This window comes from Lepidochelys kempii, chromosome 14, assembly GCF_965140265.1.
Source record: "Lepidochelys kempii isolate rLepKem1 chromosome 14, rLepKem1.hap2, whole genome shotgun sequence".
Classification (NCBI taxonomy): domain Eukaryota; kingdom Metazoa; phylum Chordata; order Testudines; family Cheloniidae; genus Lepidochelys; species Lepidochelys kempii.
In genome coordinates, this window is record NC_133269.1 from 19,904,122 (window position 1) to 19,924,572 (window position 20,451).

Below are 20,451 nucleotides of genomic sequence, written 5' to 3' on the forward strand. Positions count from 1 at the left end.
TGAAATAACAATGATTAAGGTGATTTATACACTTCTGAGTGTATTTCTTCCATTACATATGCTTTCTCACAATGAGGATGCATTCCCGGATTCTATGCAGAGAGATATTAAGATACAAACGCATGATAATTTTCTTTTCTCTGGACAGGTCAGAGGCTGTAACTTTAAACTGGAATGCCCCCTCACAAGCCTTCCCTCGAATCACACAGCTTTTGGGTTTGACAACATATCAGTATTATGTACTGCTGGGTCTCACGGTGTCTGTCGGTGGATTAACAGAGACAACGGTAAGATATCAGGGCACAGGCTGTTTATTGGCTAGAGGTTGTTTATATCCCCTATAACTACATGCTGATTAAAATCCATACTTTGTTTCAGTGAACACTGTAGAACTTTTATTGGTGAATTCCAATCACAAGCTTTTAAAAGTTGTCTGGGAAGCATATTCACTTTATTCATAAATATGTTCTTGGTCCATTGAGCGTGCAGGAGACAAGGAGTGAGGACACCTGTGACTCACTCCTTCGGCTCGCAGAAACTAGGAATGTCACACAGGTAGGTAGTGCAGTCAGACCTAAAGGAGATTACTCAGTATTGTCCATCTCTATCTGACCAACGGCATTGAAGAGCACTGGAGGAAGTCCTCTTCTGCTCTTTGTGGCTGGGATGATATACTCCATTGAAATCAATGCTAAAACTGCCATTGACTTCAAAGGGGCCGAGATTCACCCTTAATGACACTGAGATGACAGTATGGTTGGTGTCTTTGATGGATGTCTCTCAAAAGCAGAAACAATCTCTGGGATTTCTTTTAAAAAGCATATTCTAGATACAATGACCAGGAAAAAAACATTCTATCTAGTCTGACCCTCTTTTTTGCATTCCCTACATTATTCACATAGACAGTAAATTTATCTTTGCTTTTGGTAGTCTATTCCTCTGCCACTATATCTGTTATTCTGTTAACAATAACTATATTCTGTTAACAATATTATTCTATCCTAAATTTACTCTTCAGACCATTACTACTTGCCTTACCTTCCAAATTCTTAATTAAAAGGCATAGGTGTGGTTGAAATGCGTATTTTTTTAGGGCATGTGTAATTATAGTTTTATTATTTTCCAATTTTATTTTAGCACAGCTTGTGCTCTCGAGGGGTTCTCCATGTCATGTTATGGGGTGCAACCCAGACCAGTGAGAGGATATCACTGCTTGTCCTGTAACCCTGAGTGCCTTAAAATGCTCTGCTTCTGTAGCTCTCTGTCTGGACACTCCCAGCCATCATACAAGCATGCACTGAGACTGTATGTGTTAAGCAGCCCTGGTTCAGCTGGTCTGACTCCAGCAGCCTGTTTGTTACACCAGAGCCACATACTCTGGTCACCACCAGCCTTGGTTACTCCTGGCCATGGTGACTCCAACGCTTTCCCCAGTATCCTGAAATGTCTGCCTTGAAATGTCCAGCCCTTTCCTGGAACATTCTGAGAAGTAATAAAGCCTATTGCTCCTTTAAAGAGATAAAAACACAGCTGCTTGTTGCTTAGCTGGAGTTAACCATCACTCCAGTTCAAACACAGCACTGGGTTGGTTTAGATTAATAATAAAACAAATGTATTGACAAACAGAGGTTTTAACTGAGTTCAAGTATAAGGGATACAATCAAAAATGGTTACAAACAAATAAAAGTGAAAACATACACAAAATTAATCTAGCAAGATGTTCAAGATGTTTTTTCTCTCACCCACCAGCTTTTTACTGGCTGGCTTGACTAGGACCTGTTCACAGAGGTCAAATCGCTTGGTTTCTTTGTCTCCTTAAGGTGTAGGATAATTTAGGTGTTTGTTTCCCCTCTCTTTATAGTTCAATGAACCTTTGAGATGTATTCTCTGAAGGGTACCTCTATATAAAGTGAATTACTTTCTGCTTAGTAAAGGAGCCATGAGGTCTGGAAGATAAGGCTCCATGCTGGTTTATCCTCTGATGGTGGTTGCTACTATGAAAATGATCTTTTCCTACTTCAACCTCCGATATGAATGAATAGCCAGTTGAATTTGGGGGACACCTTGTTTGAGGTGTCAGCATCTTTCCATTGTCTGAAGAAAACGTATTTATCAAATCCCCCTGACACATCTGGTTGAAACACTTTTTTGTCACAGACTTTAAAGCATAATTTTATCCATAATTTTACACACAGCATTGTTATGTATATTTTATAATGATGTTATTGACCAGTGTGGTGTTTGTCAAATGATACCTCACAAGGCATATTTTATACAAAAATCATTGCAATAGTGTATAGGGTGTGACTGGAGGGGTGCCTAGGTCATGCTCCATGCTTCCTTTTCACCTGCTCAGAGCCTAGGCTCCAGATGATCTCTTTATCTGAAGCCTTTCCTATGGGATTATGTCCAAGAGCCCAGGCTCCAAACTCTGTCGGACCTGTCACAAGACCTTCCCTCTCAGCAATGGGCATTGTAGCTGCTCTGGAGAGACTCACGTCCTCTTCAAGTGCCAGGTTTGCCCCAGATTCAAAAGCACACCCAGAAAACTGAGAGGACACACTGAAACTACTGCTTTGAGTGCTTTCTGAGATCTCCCTACCCCCGCCCCATTATATCAGCCTCAGGCATGCAGTCTGCTCCAGTGCTCTGGTAAGCAAAGACCCTGGGACTCTACAAAATCTTCAAGACTAAAAAGAAAAGAGACTTCATTCTCCTGAAAGAGAGACCAAAAGAAGGGGAAAGTCACGTTCTTGACTTTGGAACAAGGACACTTTGCACCCCGATATGCGTACCACTGACGCTTGGTATCTCTTGTACCACCTAAAAAGACCTCTAGCATATCGCATATGAGAAACCTCAGAGCAAGCAATCTCAAGCAGTATCAGTGGTGGTACTGGAATTGGTACCTTCTAAGCACAAGGATTTCTCGAAGATCAAAGTAATGATCCTCATACCGTCCCCCTCAGGCTATGGTAAAGAGAGCATGGACTGCCCTTCTGTCTTTCCCTGGTACCTCCCAACATGTAGACTCCTGAGGAACACTATCCAGATTCCCCAGTACTGTCCAGGTTCCTCTCTCAGGGATCTCCAAATCCTGAAAGAGCCCGAATCCCCTTCACTAAGTGGTACCGAGAGAAGTTTCCCACTGGTACTGACTTAACTTCAGAGCAAGCTTACCCTCTGGTTCTTCTACATTCTTGCACAAATGCTTGACCACCAGTTACTGATACCTCACTAACCTCTGGGTATTGACACTTCTTGCTGCTCCTCTGGATGTAGGTGAAGACGCTTCTTCTGACTCAGATGTGTTGGTACAGGATTCCACCACCTTTCCCTTCCAGCTTCTCTCTCTTGAGGTGCATCCCAAAGAAAATCCCCCCCAACAGATGACTGGCCTGTCAGCCTGGCAAGAGCAGCCTTGGGGTCTTGCCCCCTTTCTTATGTCTCACCACAGTGGGTGTTTTGGAACCTTTGGGTCCCTTATGGTGAACAGTTCTACAGAGTGTCCTCACATAAGAGGTTCCACCAAGAACGCCAGCACTGGCTCCCTTTCTGCAGAAGAATCCCCAAAGAGTAGGAGCAAGTTGCAGAAGAGGAGACACCACCTCACAAAACTGCCTTCTCTCCAGATGAGGCTCTTATGCCGCCCCAGCCCTACATGAATGATTTCAAGGCCTTTCAAGACCTCATGAAAAGGATCAGAGAGGCCTTACAGGTCCCCGATGGAGGAGTTACAGGAATCTCAACATTCTTTGCTGGACATTCTACACACTTTCCAAAGGGCAAAATTGTTTTGCCTATCAATGATGCTTTGTTGTTACCAGGCCATATGGTGTGGCAAACACCACCTGTAAGTGGGATGATTAAAAACAACTATATCCTGGCCAGGGCTTTGGCCTTTCTTTTCTCCCATCCTACTCCTAACTTGGTCATTCATACTGTCAGTGAAAGAAATAGACAGTATTGGTCTAGATCAACACCTTCTGATGAGGAGCTTAAACACCTGGTCCTTCTCGGCCACAAAAGCTACTCCCTAGTTAGTCACTTTACAATTCTGAATGGCCAAGTATCAGGTATTGATGGCAAAATATGACTAAACAAATTATGCAGGTTTTCTCATTTTATTGAACATGTGCCACAAGATCAGAGGGAACAGTTTCAGGTTCTCATTGGAAAACGCCAGACGATTGCCAAGGCTTCCCATAAGGCCTCACTCGATGTGACTGACATAGCTTCATCCTCTACAGCTATGTCAGTGTTCCGTTCAAAGGGATGTCATGGTCACAACTCATTGGGAGACACCCTCCTTACCACTTGGCCTCATGCCCTACTGTATGCTTACCTCTCAATGCTGCTGCTTCTCAAGATCATGGACAAATTGAAACAGGCGAGATTGGTGGCCATCCTCATGGCTCCATCTTGGCCAAGATAAGTACAGTTCCCAGATGTGGTCTGCCTCTCTTTGTGATCATCTCTTCACCTCCCTCTAACAATAGACCATCTGCTCCAAGATCCACCTGACCTCTTGTCGCAACACCTTAAGGCCAGGCTCCTCGATGGCATGCTGGCATAGAATGGGATTGCTCTGCAGAGGTACTTTAAAATTCTGTTGAATCACAAGGACAATTTACCTGCAGAAGTGGAAGTGTTTCAAATCATAGTGTTCCTAACAATTCATATCTTCTCTTGAGTCTCCTCATGCACTTTCTCGATTACCTGCTACATTTAAAAAACATGGGTTTATCTCTGAACTCAGTTAAGGTTCACCTGGCTGCCATTACAACCTTTCAAAGGTTTTCAGTCTTCACTCACTCCACCACTGAGAGATTAATTAAGGATATGTTTAATCTTTTTCCTCCTGTCAAAGAACTATTCCACAATGGGACCTCCACTTAGTCCTCGATGCCCTTGAAAACACCTCATTTGAACAATGGGAAATTGTTCCTTCTTCATTTGTCCTTTAAGATCTTGTTGCTCATAGTCATCACTTTAGCCAAAAGAGTAGTAGAACTAGGAGCTCTTATGGTTGACCCACGGTATATGGTGTTCTGTTGCAATAAGATGACATTGTGTCCCCATCCTTGCTTTCTACCTGAAGTTCTATCAACATTTCATATTAATCAAGATGTTCACCTACTGGTGTTTTACTCCACGCCTCACTCCTTGAGAAAGGCAGCTAATCTCCATACTGAATGTAAGAAGAGATCTTGCCTTTTACTTTGATATGACTGAGTCTGGCAGAGCTTCTCCCAGAATCTTTATATCCATTGTGGAAAGAATGAAAGGTCAACTCGTTTCCACCAAAAGACTGTCAAAATGGGTTTCAGGATGCATCTTAACCTGATATGATGTCTTGGGATATGCATCCTCCACCTAGGGTGATTGCCTATTCCACCAGGTCTCAATCTACCTCTTTGCCTTACTGAGGAACGTTATTCATCTCAGACATTTGTAAGGCTGCCACCTGGTCTTAGGTGCACGTTTTCCCAAGACTGTGGTGTTGTGTGTGCTTGTCGAACAGACATGGCCTTTGGTGAGACTGTTCTATGATCGATTCTGAATCTGCCTCCTCAGCATCCTCCTCCATATTGATGTACTGCTCAGGAATCTCCTGACATGGAACAGTCACAGGGACAATAACTTGGAGGAGGAGGAGAGGTTATTTACCTGTACAATAACTGGAGTAAGATGTTTTGTCCCTATGGGTGCTGCAATATCTGCCATCATTCTCTCTGGACTTGGTGACTAAGAAGGAACTGAGGCAGTGGTGGGTCTGTCCCTCCCTATGTACTCTCATACTGGATCACAAAGTGCTGGGTGTGCAGGTGCAGACTCATGGACACTGCTGACAAAGTCCTGACTCAAGAGGGCATGGGCACACACATTGGATGTGGAGCACCGACACGGACACAACATCTAGAAAAACTCCAGTTACTGTACAAAGTAGGTAATCTTTCTTTCATCTGTATAGGTTTCTGGTAGTACAGTAAAGGAGGATCATAGAACCATAGGGTTAGAAGGGACTGCAAGGGTCATCTGGTCTAACTAGAGTTTTTGTGTCTAAACCATCCAAGACAGATGGCTATCCAGCCTCTTTTGAAAACCTTGGGTGAAGGCGCTTCCACAACTTCCCTAGGCTGTACTAAAGGAGGAATGCCTACCAAGTGGAGACAGAGATGATGAGTGTAATAGTAACATAACTGAGCAGATAATGAGTTCATGAATGATTGCTAGAAAATATTGGGAATAGGTGATTGGTTACATGAATGAAGCCGCTGCAGTAAGGTAACTGACCATAACCCAAATCTATGCTTTTCATAAGGATGATTGGATGTTCAATGAAGTATGTACAAGGTTTCAGAAAACCAGCAGCTACTTTATATGAGTGAGCCAGTTATCTCAATGCTTAGTATACCTTTCTGGGTGGCTTCCATACTTGTGAAGGTGGACAGCACTGTTTTATGTAGTTTTTGTGTGTGTTCACTCCATCTTTAAATGTAGTGGCAAGTACATGTGCTTGCATTAGCTTTAGAGATTGAGGGGAGAGGAGCTGAGCCTGAGTCTCCCTAGCACTGTTGTTATAAAGACCAGGCAGCCACATTAAGAGATGTTGCTCAGCAGTGGATAGGTTTGACAGGGAGCAGGTAATAAGACAGAGAGGGCTTTCTAGGTAGAATGGCATATTACCAAGAAGGCTGAAGTTCTGGGATGACAAGGGGAAGAGGAAAAGAAATAACTTGGGTTGTTTCTTGAGTTTGGGTGTAAGGCAAACTAGGGAAAACTGAGAGGTAGAAGAAAGTTTGTCAGGCTGGAGGACCTTGATAGCAAATTTTGATCCTATGGGAAGTTTTTTTTAAAAAATTGAACCCTGGTGTAATATGGTATCCACGGGCCTTTTGGTTAGTCAGATGAAAATGCTTTGGGAAGGTAACACTTCAGAAAAACAGGTTTCAGAGTAGCAACCGTGTTAGTCTGTATCCACAAAAAGAGGAGGACGACTTGTGGCACCTTAGAGACTAACCAATTTATTTGAGCATAAGCTTTCGTGAGCTACAGCTCACTTCATCGGATGCATTCAGTGGAAAATACAGTGGGGAGATTTATATACATAGGGAACATGAAACAATGGGTGTTACCATACACACTGTAATGAGGGTGATCACTTAAGGTGAGCTATTACCAGCAGGAGAGAGTGGGGGGGGAGGGGGGCCTTTTGTAGTGATAATCCAGGTGGGCCATTTCCAGCAGTTGACAAGAACGTCTGAGGAACAGCGGGGGGAATAAACATGAGGAAATTGTTTTACTTTGTGTAATGACCCATCCACTCCCAGTCTTTATTCAAGCCTAAGTTAACTGTATCCAGTTTGTAAATTAATTCCAATTCAGCAGTCTCTCGTTGGAGTCTGTTTTTGAAGTTTTTTGTTGAAGAATTGCCACTTTTAGGTCTGTAATCGAGTGACCAAAGAGACTGAAGTGTTCTCCGACTGGTTTTTGAATGTTATAATTCCTGACGTCTGATTTGTGTCCATTTATTCTTTTACGTAGAGACTGTCCGGTTTGGCCAATGTACATGGCGGAGGGGCATTGCTAGCACATGATGGCATATATCACATTGGTAGATGTGCAGGTGAACGAGCCTCTGATAGTGTGGCTGATGTGATTAGGCCCTATGGTGGTGTCCCCTGAATAGATATGTGGACACAGTTGGCAACGGGCTTTGTTGCAAGGATAGGTTCCTGGGTTAGTGGTTCTGTTGTGTGGTGTGTGGTTGCTGGTATTTGCTTCAGGTTGGGGGGCTGTCTATAAGCAAGGACTGGCCTGTCTCCCAAGATCTGTGAGAGTGCTGGGTCGTCCTTCAGGATAGGTTGTAGATCCTTGATGATGCATTGGAGAGGTTTTAGTTTGAGGCTGAAGGTGATGGCTAGTGGCGTTCTGTTATTTTCTTTGTTGGGTCTGTCCTGTAGTAGGTAACTTCTGGGTACTCTTCTGGCTCTGTCAATCTGTCAAACTTCAGAAAAAAAAACATGATTTACAACCATATGTAATTTGCCTTAAATGATTCTAAGAACGTAAAAATAATCAGCTTGGTTTAAAGCAGAATGATGCCATGCATGTGTTAACACAGTGTAATGTTTACTTTCATTGCAGTTGAACAGCAGCAATTGCAGCAGCAGCAAATGCTTTAATTTGTCCTACTTATCAGGTCACTATTCAGGATTGAAATGGAACAGTTTTTTTCAATTCAGGATGTATTTCAAAGAATAAGATACAGGCATGGTCTTGTTTGTAGGTACAAAGATGCTATAAACGTAGTTCAAAACACTTTGCATCTTGAATACTTAAAGGTCCAGTCAATGTTTAAAAACAGGCAAAAATAATCTATTTAGCCTTCATGTATGCTTTATGGAAATGAACTCTAGGGAAATGTACTCGGAAGACTTTCCCCTTCCCTCCTATTACTGAATTAATCTTCTCCACTGTGTCTTAGTGTTTCTTTTAAATGCAAAAGAAGGTCAATATTTAGCTTTGAATCCTACATAAGATTATTACCCTTGACCCAGTCTAAGATTATATAGGGTCAATACCTTATTATTCCAGTTATGTGAAACAGTTTTAAATATTTTTCAATTTCAGGAATCCTTCATTGCAATTATGGGGCTACTTTTTTCTATGTGTAGAATGAATAACTGTGTGTTCAGTCTTGGTGTGTTTCTTTTGCAGTTATGTGTGGTTCTCAAACTGCTTTGTGACTGCAAGTTGTGCCTAAATAACTTTTATGAGCTTGAAGTTTTAGTCCATGAGATTTTTTGAGATGAGAGATCAGTCAGTGAAAATTTAGTTAATTCAGCGTATACACTGTAAAGAGGAGACTTCTGACTTCCCAGAAATTGTTGCTATAAATACAGTTTCCTGGTAGAATCATGAAACACCTGGAAACTCCCGCTGTAAAATGTTCAAACAAGTGCACAGCTCATCATCAGAGCTATTAAATATTCAGCCGGTGTAATGTTGCATGTTCCACTTTTCCCTGTGTTTCAAGGGTCCAAGTGTAATAACTTCAGTATGCTGTGAATGAAAGTCACATTTCTAATGAGGGGGTTCTGGCTTCAGAATGCCATATTTGAAAGGGTAAGAACATGCTTAATTTATCAGTAAGGTATATTTGACAATGAAAAATATCAGCTTATCCATGAGTTCTTTACACAAAGTTTTTAAGATTTCTTATTAAGGTAGTGATTTCCAACCTGTGGGGTAGGTCTCTGGGGTGAGACCACTCGAGGAGGGCATATTAGTTCCATGTAACTACTTATGCTACTCTGTCTGTAGCTCCAGAGATGAAAAAACTAAGCAAAGGAGAGTTCCAAGAAGCTCCTACCTCCTGTGTCTAAATAACCTCTCTGTGATGTGGAGGAGATGGGGCAATGAGCAAAGCAGCAGGGAGATGAGAAGAGTGGTAGGGTGAAGTTGAGGAAACTACTGTAATCCTGTCTTCTTAGTAAAAGCATGGTTGGTAACTATGGGAGTGTGCTACTTTTTAGCTTCTGCCCTAGTTAGGAAAGAAGGTGGCAGGTCTTTAGAAGCCACCTGTTTGGCTCTTCTTGGTGCTTTTGTATTTCAGTACACCAAAGTCATTGGCAGGGGTGCTTCTGAAGCAGCCATTCACCTGGACTGGTGCTTCTCTGTTCTCAAGAGTAAACAGGTAGACAACGAATTTCTCCCACTAACTCAAATGGCTCCTCCCAAGACACAGAGACACACACACAGACACAGAGTGTGTGCACGTGCGCCCGTGTGCGTGCTGTGTTCATATGTAGGTAGGGGTAGCAAAACTTCACTTTAACTTCCATCAATTATTTGTGAGCACAAGTTGAGGAGACTCTTGATGGGAAAGGAAATCAGGACTATTTCTTATGTGTAATAGCTTTATAGAGAGTGAAGATGGGGATGTTTTGAGACTTTTGATATTTTTGCTTGATTTCCAAAAGGGAGTTTCTCTAAGACTGAAAAAAGTTTGTTCTCTCTCTGTCAGTAGCAGAAATGAGCACAACAAAATATGGCATTAGCATGTAACATTCGTCATATAGAGCAGACAGGGTACAGTTTCATTTTTTGAAAAGTAAAGAAGTCGGCTTAGAGGAACTGTGTGGAATATGTCTCACTCAGAAGCATTTTGATAGCAGATGTTTTCTTTTGAAATAATTTTAGTCCAAGTATTTCAAGTAATCTGAAAAAGTAGTTGTCATTTGGGGTTTGAGTTTTGGCATTCTGCAGCATTCTTTTGTTTCAAAGGATATTTTTTAGAAAAGAATCTTCTAATAGTATAACTGGCTTATGATAATGCATATTTCTTATGGCTACGTAACAGAAAACTTCCTGATGTTCTCAAGACCCCATACATCAGGAAGTTTTCTGTTACGTAACCATAAGAACTATGCATTATCATAAGCCAGTTATACTATTAGAAGATTCAAACTGTAATTTCAAGCATGTTGCATGATCAGTGCTTCTGAGACATATTGCATGATGATCTTACATGATTATTATATTGTATTATATCAGTCTACACTAAATCACAGAATGTCCTCCTGGGATTTGTTCAGTACAAATAAAAAAATACAGTGTGAAATGTTATAGATGTTTAATAAGTAAAGACATGATATCTTCAAGAAGATACTATTTTGTAAGACAGTCTCATTGGAGGACTGCAGGTTTTTGCCTGGCCACAAATATAAAACAATTCTAGAGAGCTGTGCTGAAGTACAGCAATAAGATTTATACCAGCCATTGCTGGATCTGTCTAGCTATTAAGTGAGTTAATGAGTCAAATGACAAAACATAAAAATTGTAACCACACCAGATTTATGTAAGTGTTCTGTATGCACAGAATCTATCGTGTGTAAGAGCATTAATCTTTCTCAAAAGTAAAGTTCTGAAATAGACTCAGAGCTTGCCAAACACTGTAGTGACTTCTTGTGCTGCTTTGGAAAAACTGCTGCTTCTTTGAACAGTTTTGTCTTAGTTGCCTTACTAAATTAAAATGCAAGGACATATTTAGATGGTTTGAAATTTGAGAAAATAAGTGTGGTTCTACATTATCCAATTATGCTGCCTTACACTGCAACCCATAATCAGAAGAGAATCCTTTACACTGGCAAGTAGTCCACTGGTTTAGAAAAGTTTGCAGGAGTGGGTCCATGGGTCTATATTCTGAATTTGCAAGTTTGTTATCAAGCAGAATACATTTGAGACTGATTTCTGACACCTTTTAAAAGAAAGTATTGTGAATTGTTTATTAGTTTACATTAAATGTCACTGACATAGAACTTCAGAAGGGTTATTTGCTTTTGAAGATTGGGAGTATTAAAAGAAGTATTGTGAGCAGGACCATGCAGACATGGGCTCATTTGTGCTAACTACTAGACTTTATTATTTTTTAGTTCTAAGGAAAACACCCTGCTGCCACTTAAGTATAGTAAATATGTCAGGATTTGAAATGAGCCAGGAACAGTGCTATTTATTGAGCATAACATACCCTAATGTACATTTCATCTTCTTCCTGCACATGTGCAGGAACGTTCTGATTCTGTGAATAGGTCTTTATCTGTGCAATGAAATGTATATATATCAGTGATATGAAAATTGTAAATTCGAGCAACTCTGATAAAACTGTAAAATGCTCATTTATTTTTAGATTCTTTTGGTATGTATGTGTACCTTTACCACTTTTACCACTTTTGATGAAGACAGTCTTTTTTAGTAGCCATTACATCAGCTCGAACGATAGGGGAGACTCAGACTCTCGTGGTGAGTCCCTCTTACGCAGTTTCATAAGGGACAGTCACTCTCAGGCCTTATCCCAAATTTCTGCCCAGCGTTGTCTCTGGTCTGAGTTCCATGTGAACCATCACTTCCCAGTTTTCTTTTCATTGTTTAAAGGGGACTCCTCCTACCCACCTCCAAGCAAACACTTTACTGCTTGTTAGTTACCAAGAATGGAATCTATGAGGACAATTATTCAAAGAAGAAAGAACAGGAGGACTTGTGGCACCTTAGAGACTAACAAATTTATTAGCGCATAAGCTTTTGTGGGCTACAGCCCACTTCATCCGATGCACAGAATTAAACATATTGTAAGAAGATATATATTTACATACAGAGAAGGTGGAAGTTGTGGAAGTTCTCTGTATTTGTGTGTGTGTGTGTATATATATATATCTTCTTACTATATGTTCCATTCTATGCATCCGATGAGGTGGGCTGTAGCCCACGAAAGCTTATGCTCAAATAAATTTGTTAGTCTCTAAGGTGCCACAAGTACTCCTGTTCTTTTTGCGGATACAGACTAACACAGCTGCTACTCTGAAACCTGTCAGAGAAGAATGAATGGTACTTATCCTATAGCAGTGGTTCTCAAACTTCTGTATTGGTGACCCCTTTCACGTAGCAAGCCTCTGAGTGCGACCCCCCCCTTATAAATTAAAAACACCTTTTAATATAGTTAACACCATTATAAATGCTGAAGGCAAAGTGGAGTTTGGGGTGGAGGTTGACAGCTTGCGACCCCCTCCCCCTCCCATGTAGTAATCTTGTGACCCCCTGAGGGGTCCCGACCGCCAGTTTGAGAACCCCTGTCCTATAAAAACTGTAAATCTTTGAGATGTGTTCATGTGCATTTCATAATCTGCCCTCCCCCATTTCTATGGAGTCCTATTCCATGCATTTCTCTGTTTTGTTAGCTTATTCTACATGCTTATATTGACTCTGCTCACTGTTGTCTTTTAATGACTTTCTGTGGAACTGCATTGTTAATTTTTTGAGACTTTCAGGGAAAAACATCTGGGGACTTGGCTCTCTTCAAAATTATGGTGGTAATCTGAGACAGCTGGAAATTAGTCAGTATGAAATATAAATTAGGAATGTGGCAAAAAAATGTATGGTTAGACACATGCTTTCTGAAATATTTCCATGAGACTTTACAGATTTCTTCATGTCAACCCTCTGCAATATTTGGATAGGGAAAGTGCTTGATTTATTAAAATTTTATTTTACTCAAAGAAAGGAGAACTGTTTGCAATTGTGTATCATTTCTTTCCTTTGCAAAAAGTCAGTGGAAATATTTTTTTATAATGTAGTATAAAATAATTCATTAGGTATTGAATTTTTCAGTAAATGTCTTGTACCTTAAATCTTTTTATATACTCTGAAGACCATAAACATAAATATGCAGCATAATTTCAGCATGTGAAGAAACTCCTTTAAATTACTTTTGATGTATGAAAGTACAATATTTACTCAATTTAGTTCAAATTTTCTTTGAGGACAATTGGCTTTTACAAACATCTACTCCTAGGTGCCATCAAAGCTTGATTATGGGTTTTGAAATTCAGCATACCTCAGTAATGATGTACTTATTTGAATGACATCTATATGTAGGTAGTCCAACTACTGCTAGCTTGGGGGAACTGTGGTATGCTATTTATATAGTGTGTTGTATACTACTGTTAAAACTTATTAAAATACATTATAGAAAAGTGTTATTTACATATTGGTTGAAGTATTTGAAAACTAATTCCGTCTGATAAATGTTTAAAACGCTATAATCCTGATGCTCCAATGCACATGCATATCTGCCATTGATTTCTGTGCAGGTTAGCTGTGCACAAGTTTGAAGTATAGAAGCACAATGGGTTTTCTAGGTTATTTTGGTCTACATGTGAACCCTTTACTGAATCTTTTTTTTCCCCTTTTAGTTCAAGCTCCTACAGTGGCAAAACTTTAACTTGAAAAAACAATATTGTTTAAATGGAAAGTGAAATAGCTGTCTTCCTGTCAAATCCTGGCAGTGAATTTGTACACTCAGTCACTCTTGGATATGATGTAAAGGAGTATCTAATCATGGTAAACATGTGAGGCTCACATGATCAGGAATGAACATATTCATGTCCAGTTCATGGATGTTTAAATCTTTTTAATTTATTTCAGCCACAGCCAGGTGTGTTTTGCACACTGCTTCACTTGAAATATTTCTCTTTTATAGGTCAGGTACTCTGCACAGAGCTTGTTTGACTATATGAAGAAAATCCAAAATGATCTAGGCGCCATGAATAACTTTTGTGAGACATTGCTACAGGTCTTTGAGGATAACCTGCTGAATGACAGGTAATCTTTCTCTCATAAAGGAGTTAGTTGAAACAATGTGCACTGAGCAGATCTTTCGAAGTATGAACAGTTGTCTAAAGTTGTACCATGTAAATGTTTTAAGATATTAGGGAAGAAAGAAAATACATTCAACAAAACCCCCAGAAAAGACAGAGTTATGGTATGGTGCAGTATATAAAGAAGGAAACATTTACCTTATTGCAATGCTGAACGTATTGTGATAAGCTGTAATATTTTAATGTAATGCAGTATTTGGGGGAGCTGATATTCACCTTGATCGATTGGTCTATCAGCCCACAGAGAGAGCACTGATCACAACACATCAGTCGTGTTGTTTTAGCCCGTCCTTCAGCCACCTGCTGGCCAGGCTGTCAGTGTCACCGGACATCTGATCAGCATAGTGCACCGCAGCCCAGAACCCCTGAGTGATCCACCAGCCTCAGCCTCCCAAGTAGCTGGGATTATAGGCGCGTGCCACCATGCCCGATGGAGCGGATATTGATGTGATAAAATATATGTGCAATTTGTAGTGCAATCCACCATGTATTTATTTAGGAAGGGTTTCTTTAGGAATATGCAGATTGTAACTGTAACATAAAACAGGCCAGTTGAAAGACCAGATTTTTTACATAGCAAGATTTATTCACCTAAACCCCACTACCAGACATGTTTGTGAGCTAGTTTATTTTCCTGGGGATTTTTTTCTGTTCATGAAATTTTGCAGAATTTTCAGTCTCCATTTTAGAGTTCACTCAGCAGTGGTAGCTGGGAATACACGTGTAGCTGTTTTGGCTGCCATGACACGTGCTCTAATCCATTCAATAACTAGGCTAAATGAAAAGTTTTTGCAACTTTTAATAAACTCAGTGAAGTACATTTTTCAGATTCATAAAAATTATTGTACAGGTTTGAGTTGGGTTTCCAGACCCCTACAGACTTACACCCACACTAGCTGTTGACCTGCCTCTTCCCTTTGGCTGCAACAGAATGCAGCCATCTCAGCCAACTAGAATGATTTAGCCAACTCACAGAAGTTACCTAGCAACCTTCCTCTAGGGTGGAGTGGAATTCTAATTTAAATAGATGTATGTAGATGAGAGGTATTTTTATAGGAAGCAAGAGTGGGGGGGGGGGGGGAAAGAGTATAAATGAAATCTGTGCCAAGAAATGTCTTTACAGTGTGTACTTTTTTTTTTTACATTAGGGTGTCTGTACCCTTGCTAAAGATGCTAGATCAAATGCTGGCCAATGGTTGCTTTGATATCTTCACCACTGAAGAGAAGTAAGTGCTAATTATTCTGCTTTGAAATTGCTGTTTTATATCGGAGGACACTGAAGGGGATAGCTGCTGCTGTGGCTAATTTACATGTTTGTGTTGTGTTACTAGTGAGAATGTTGTTACCAGTTGAATGTCAATGTTCTTAAAACCAAAATCTGATCTGTACCTTGACAGTGGTCCTTTCTCAGAAGATCTTTTCTTCTGTTGAAAAATGCATCAAAAACCCTGATAATTACAATTGCGGGGGTACTTTTGGTTTCACAGTGTGCTATGTGCTTTTTTAAATCTTGCAACAAACTCATGTATGTATAGTGGTAGTGCCAAAGAACAGCTGCCTTAGACTGAGGTGCCTGCTACGCTGTATATTAGGCAACTTAATCATTTTGTTTAAATTTCCCTGAAGCTGCAATAATCCATTGAGCGACTATCAAGAAAGGTCAAATCCAAAGGTCAAATACTGGGGCTAAGAGCCTTGGCAATATCCCTTTAACCCATTTTAGCTCTCTTTTTATCACTGTTTTATGACCAGCAAATGAACGAGATTCAATCTGCATATATTCATCTGGAGAAGGTGTGGCAGTGACAGATTCATACAATTGCTGAGAATTGCTGTACAGCCATAATTAGCTGTACATATTATTGGGAATAAATATATTGTTCACCATGCCATGTCCATTTCACTGGCAGTATTTCCCAGTGTGACATGCTGAGGCAAAATGCCTCTGCTGGCCAACATTTTTAAAAATTCATTGTTCTGTGAGTTGCAGGGTGCAAGGCCCAAAGTTTCCAGTCAAGTTAAATATTCTGGAAGGTAATATCTTGGGACTGAATAAATGTGAATAAGCATTCCAGTTTGAAGTCTGACAAGTAGTATGTCTGCACATCTGCAGATACCTGGCAGAGCTGTACAGCACTCAAGGCGTTATATGCAATTTTATACTGGATTTGGCATCTATTTTAAAAAGTTTCTCTTTATTTTAATGTTAAAATCACTCACAGTGGATGCACTTTGAAAGTTTCTACTGGTCTGAAAGTTTTAACTAATTATACGAATATTTCCAATTATATGTATAGGGTATATTTCTTAAACTAGTAACATATTTCTAAATGGTAGAAATTGGAATATTAAGAATTAATAAACCATCACCACCCTCAGGCAAAATAAAACCATAAATTAATCTGATGAATTTCTCTCCCTTCCTTATTTAGAGGATAAAGACTCCAAGAAGTTCACTTAGCAATCTTGCAATACAGATCTAATTTATCTGGGAAGAGCTTAGACGGTGCTGTAGAAAACTCTAAGCTAACTGGAAAGAGTTCCAGAGTGCTGCCCTATGTTTGCAGTAATTATAGTTTGTTCTGGGAAAATCTTTCTGGGATGGTTAAAAGATAGTTAAATACCTGCCCTGGCTCACCGATGCCTGCTGCACTGCAGTGTAGGAAATCACTGCTTTTTGTGTGAAAGAATATGGGAGTGTGTGACTGCTGGAACGGATTCCTCGAGCAGAACCACTTGTATGCCCCCTCAGCCAAAGAAATGTGCCAAAAAGGATGCAAAAATACAATGCAGAATGAGTCGGACTGAATTGCAGACACACTGCCCTATAACATACAGCATACAATTTTAGAGCTAGAATGTATTTAAAAAGTGCTGGGGGTTAGGAGGTGAATGCTTTCTCTCATTTTTAATGTCAATATGTGTATGCCAGAACACATCAGCTAAGAATTATAGTGCTGGTTGATTTTTTTTTTTTTAACATGAAAAATGTCCTGTTATACAGTACATTACATTTGATCTATAGAGTATGCAACTCTTGCTCAAAAGCCTGGAACATGGAACAAAATTATTTGTTGGGGTTTTTTCTTAATCTGGGCAACTACGTCTTGGCAAGTTGGTCTTGGATTTAGATGCTCCAACACCTATGATTATGATGCCAATGACTGCTTAGCCTTCAGCTGACTATTGTTAAATTTCGTTATAAAAAATGAGTATTTGCAAATGCAAATGTCTATTCTGTTACAGTAAAAAGGAGGTTTGTATATACTATATCAGACCTCCTTTTTTCCAACAGCAGTTGCAAAAAATATTAGCTGTCCAGAGCAGGTAAATAATATCCAAATTGTTGCTGAGTTCTATATTTAAGTTATAGCTATTGGATTAATGGTTTGACACCCCTTGGGACATAAATACTTTGCATTAGCCTGAATTGCCACTGGATGTCATTCTTGCTTCACAGGAACACAGCTTGGAGTGCATGTTCTTGACTATTCAGAAGATGCCCCCCTAAAGCTGGGTTTGGAAAAGATAGCGGAAAGCATTCTCATTGCTCTGTCTAACTGACTTTTAGTGCTCATGAAATGTGCTGGGCTGACAATGCTAGGTTTCTTTAGTATATACTGGACAAATACATCACTTGACAGTTTCCCCAGAACTGTCCTGTCAGTGTGCTTCAACCCTGACTAGATTGATAACCTATAAGGTTGAGAGCGGAGCTGAATCTTCATAATCCATTCAGTCCTTTGCACCTCTGCTGAGGCTGCCAACAAGGAGGCCAGTTATAGAATGGATACCTGCTTAATAGGAAATGGCATAAACCAACTATTTTCCTAGGTGACCAAACAGCTGCCAGTAACAACTTTTGTTCGCTCTTGCCCTTGGCCAGGTTTGAATCTGTGCTATTGAGGTGAAAAGTCTGTTTGCCATTTCTCATTCACCGTCTAGTCTCCTTTTTTCCTCACTAATAGCTGCAGTACTTTTCCACTGAAGTGTAATGGTTCCTCTCTGCAGACATACACTGTTGCATAAAACTCTGAATTTTAACCTAATACAATTGTGAATTTTTATGGAATTCATATTCACTCATATGGCCTCTTCACCATTCCTCTTCATTTTAAAGAGTAATGTAATTCTGGCTGACTGTTAGTTGGTCAGGAATGGTGGCAGAGGCCTAGGCTAGCACATTTGAACAGTGGTTTTAAAGTCAAATTATAGTCTAGGCCCTGTGTGGCAGGGTTTCCAGAATGCTTGCTGAAGGCTGATCCTGCAAGATGCTTAGTGATTGATTTGAGTGGGAGATGGGGGCATTTGGCATCTTGCAGGACTGGGCTGTAATACAACAGGCCCAGATTGTGAATCTCTTATCCTCAGGAGTAGTTCCACTGAAGAAATATCTAATTCCTGGAGCTAAAAATACCTAGACATATTCTAGCATACAGTACCTACAAAGTTTGAACAGAATAGTCTCTAAATCATCATTCTATTGGTATAGTGTGCACTTGGCAACTTCACAGAAGTACTGTCTGTATATGTTCAGCTATTAGGTGCTCTCATTTCTAAAACTGTCAATATAACAATTTGCAGAAGGTTTTATAAAGTGCCATAAGATGGCATGTCATTACTGATGTGGCTCTTAGATTTTAATACTACTGGCGATTCCTTTAAGTAGTGGTAATTCCATTCCTTAATAGAGCCTAAGCTGAAAGGGGCACAGCATGGCTCTCCGCTGATTTCAAGACCACCCCAAGAAATGTCATGACTGATCTAATTGAAATGCAGCTCACCTTAAAACAAAAATTCTTTTTGCAGGAACACGTGTGCCCAATTTACATAATGTAAAGACTTCAGACTGATCTCTTTTCCCCAGATACTGATTCTGTTTCTGCTGGAACCATGCCCACACAGAAGAAGGAATTTTCTCAATTTCCTTTAAAGAGGCCAAGCTATTTGAGTCATCTGAGATCACACATAGGTTAGGTTTAGTTATTACAAATGTGAAATTGGCAGGTGACAGAAAGGAAAGTGGGTCTGTTTTAAACACCAAATGCTGCACATAAGGTTACATGAACTAAATTTTTTCCAGATGCTCTGTTCCAACTGGCCTCTTTGTTGCTGTGCTTTTCAGCAATGTCTATATTGTTGAAACAGTTTAAAATCTCACCTAATTCACCATATTGCTGTTATCCTGTGCTGAAAGGCAGGCACACACTGCAGATACTGTAGTTAAACTCCTGTAACCTTCAGCCAGTCTGGAAAATAGCCTTGTGTAATTTGCCGGCCCAGGAAAAGATACCCAGCCTTTATTATTCAACGACACACAGTTCACCCCATGCATACTGCCATACACATGTAGCTGGGGATTAATACACACACCTACTTATCTTCCTATCTACCTACCTAAACATACACCATTGGACATGGATACACATGAACTCTCAAATTCATGCATGCATGTACACCATCCCCCTCAAATGTCTCACACGTGCACACTTCTCACCAATCTCAGTCTCTTTGCAGGGTTGGAGCAGAGCTGATGCGAAATGTGGCTGTGGTGGTAGCACAGAACTTACCACTGCACGCCCCTGAGTTAGAGATCTTCGCCAATTCCACATAACTACACCAGTGCTTTTGCTGAAATTACCTTTTAAAATAATGTAAAGCACGCTGAAGCCTATTGTATGAAAATTATAACTTATCATTGCTATCACTTTTGTATTGTTGCAAAATAGATACGTTAAATTATATTGTACACTTTAATCTTATTTTTAGATCCACAGTTTAACTCAACATAACCGAGATAAATGTCTGGATTTTGCTTTATGCTTTTCATACATAGTACAGTGGAGGTTTCCTAAATGCACAATCTAGGAATAAAACAAAAGTATTTCTTTGCCAGTGTTGTTTTTTACTAAACAAATATGAAATGGTGTCATGCTACATTTATGACACAGCAAATTATTCTGCTGTTTTTTTATCGGATGCCTAAGAGTATTGAGCAGAAGATTAAACAAGTTATGCTGCAACTATAAGGATATATTCTAAGAGCCCATGAAATATGAACAAACAGAATATTAAACAACACTGTTTGTGTAAGCATCTGGGAAAGAACTGTGAGAACCACGTTTCCCATATGGTGTGTGGAAAAAACACACTTGCTAAATATATTTCAAGATGGTGTCAAACTGTATTGCATTTAGCAGTAAAGCTTTGGAGAACTAAGGCACTTAGGAAT

The 20,451-nt window shown here is 40.0% G+C and overlaps 1 protein-coding gene across 8 annotated transcripts in view; it reads left to right on the forward strand.

Annotated features, from left to right (window-relative positions):
* TBCD (tubulin folding cofactor D) overlaps nt 1-20,451 on the forward strand; it is a 261,333-nt gene that overhangs the window by 218,140 nt on the left and 22,742 nt on the right. For 7 of the 8 annotated variants that reach the window (XM_073311985.1, XM_073311984.1, XM_073311991.1 and 4 more), the window contains exons 33-35: nt 149-287; nt 14,042-14,163; nt 15,368-15,445. In XM_073311985.1, the coding sequence (XP_073168086.1) occupies nt 149-287; nt 14,042-14,163; nt 15,368-15,445 (339 nt within the window). Of the gene's footprint in view, nt 1-148; nt 288-13,754; nt 13,881-14,041; nt 14,164-15,367; nt 15,446-20,451 lie in introns of those variants that run through there. The other variant, XM_073311992.1, reaches the window with a different exon arrangement.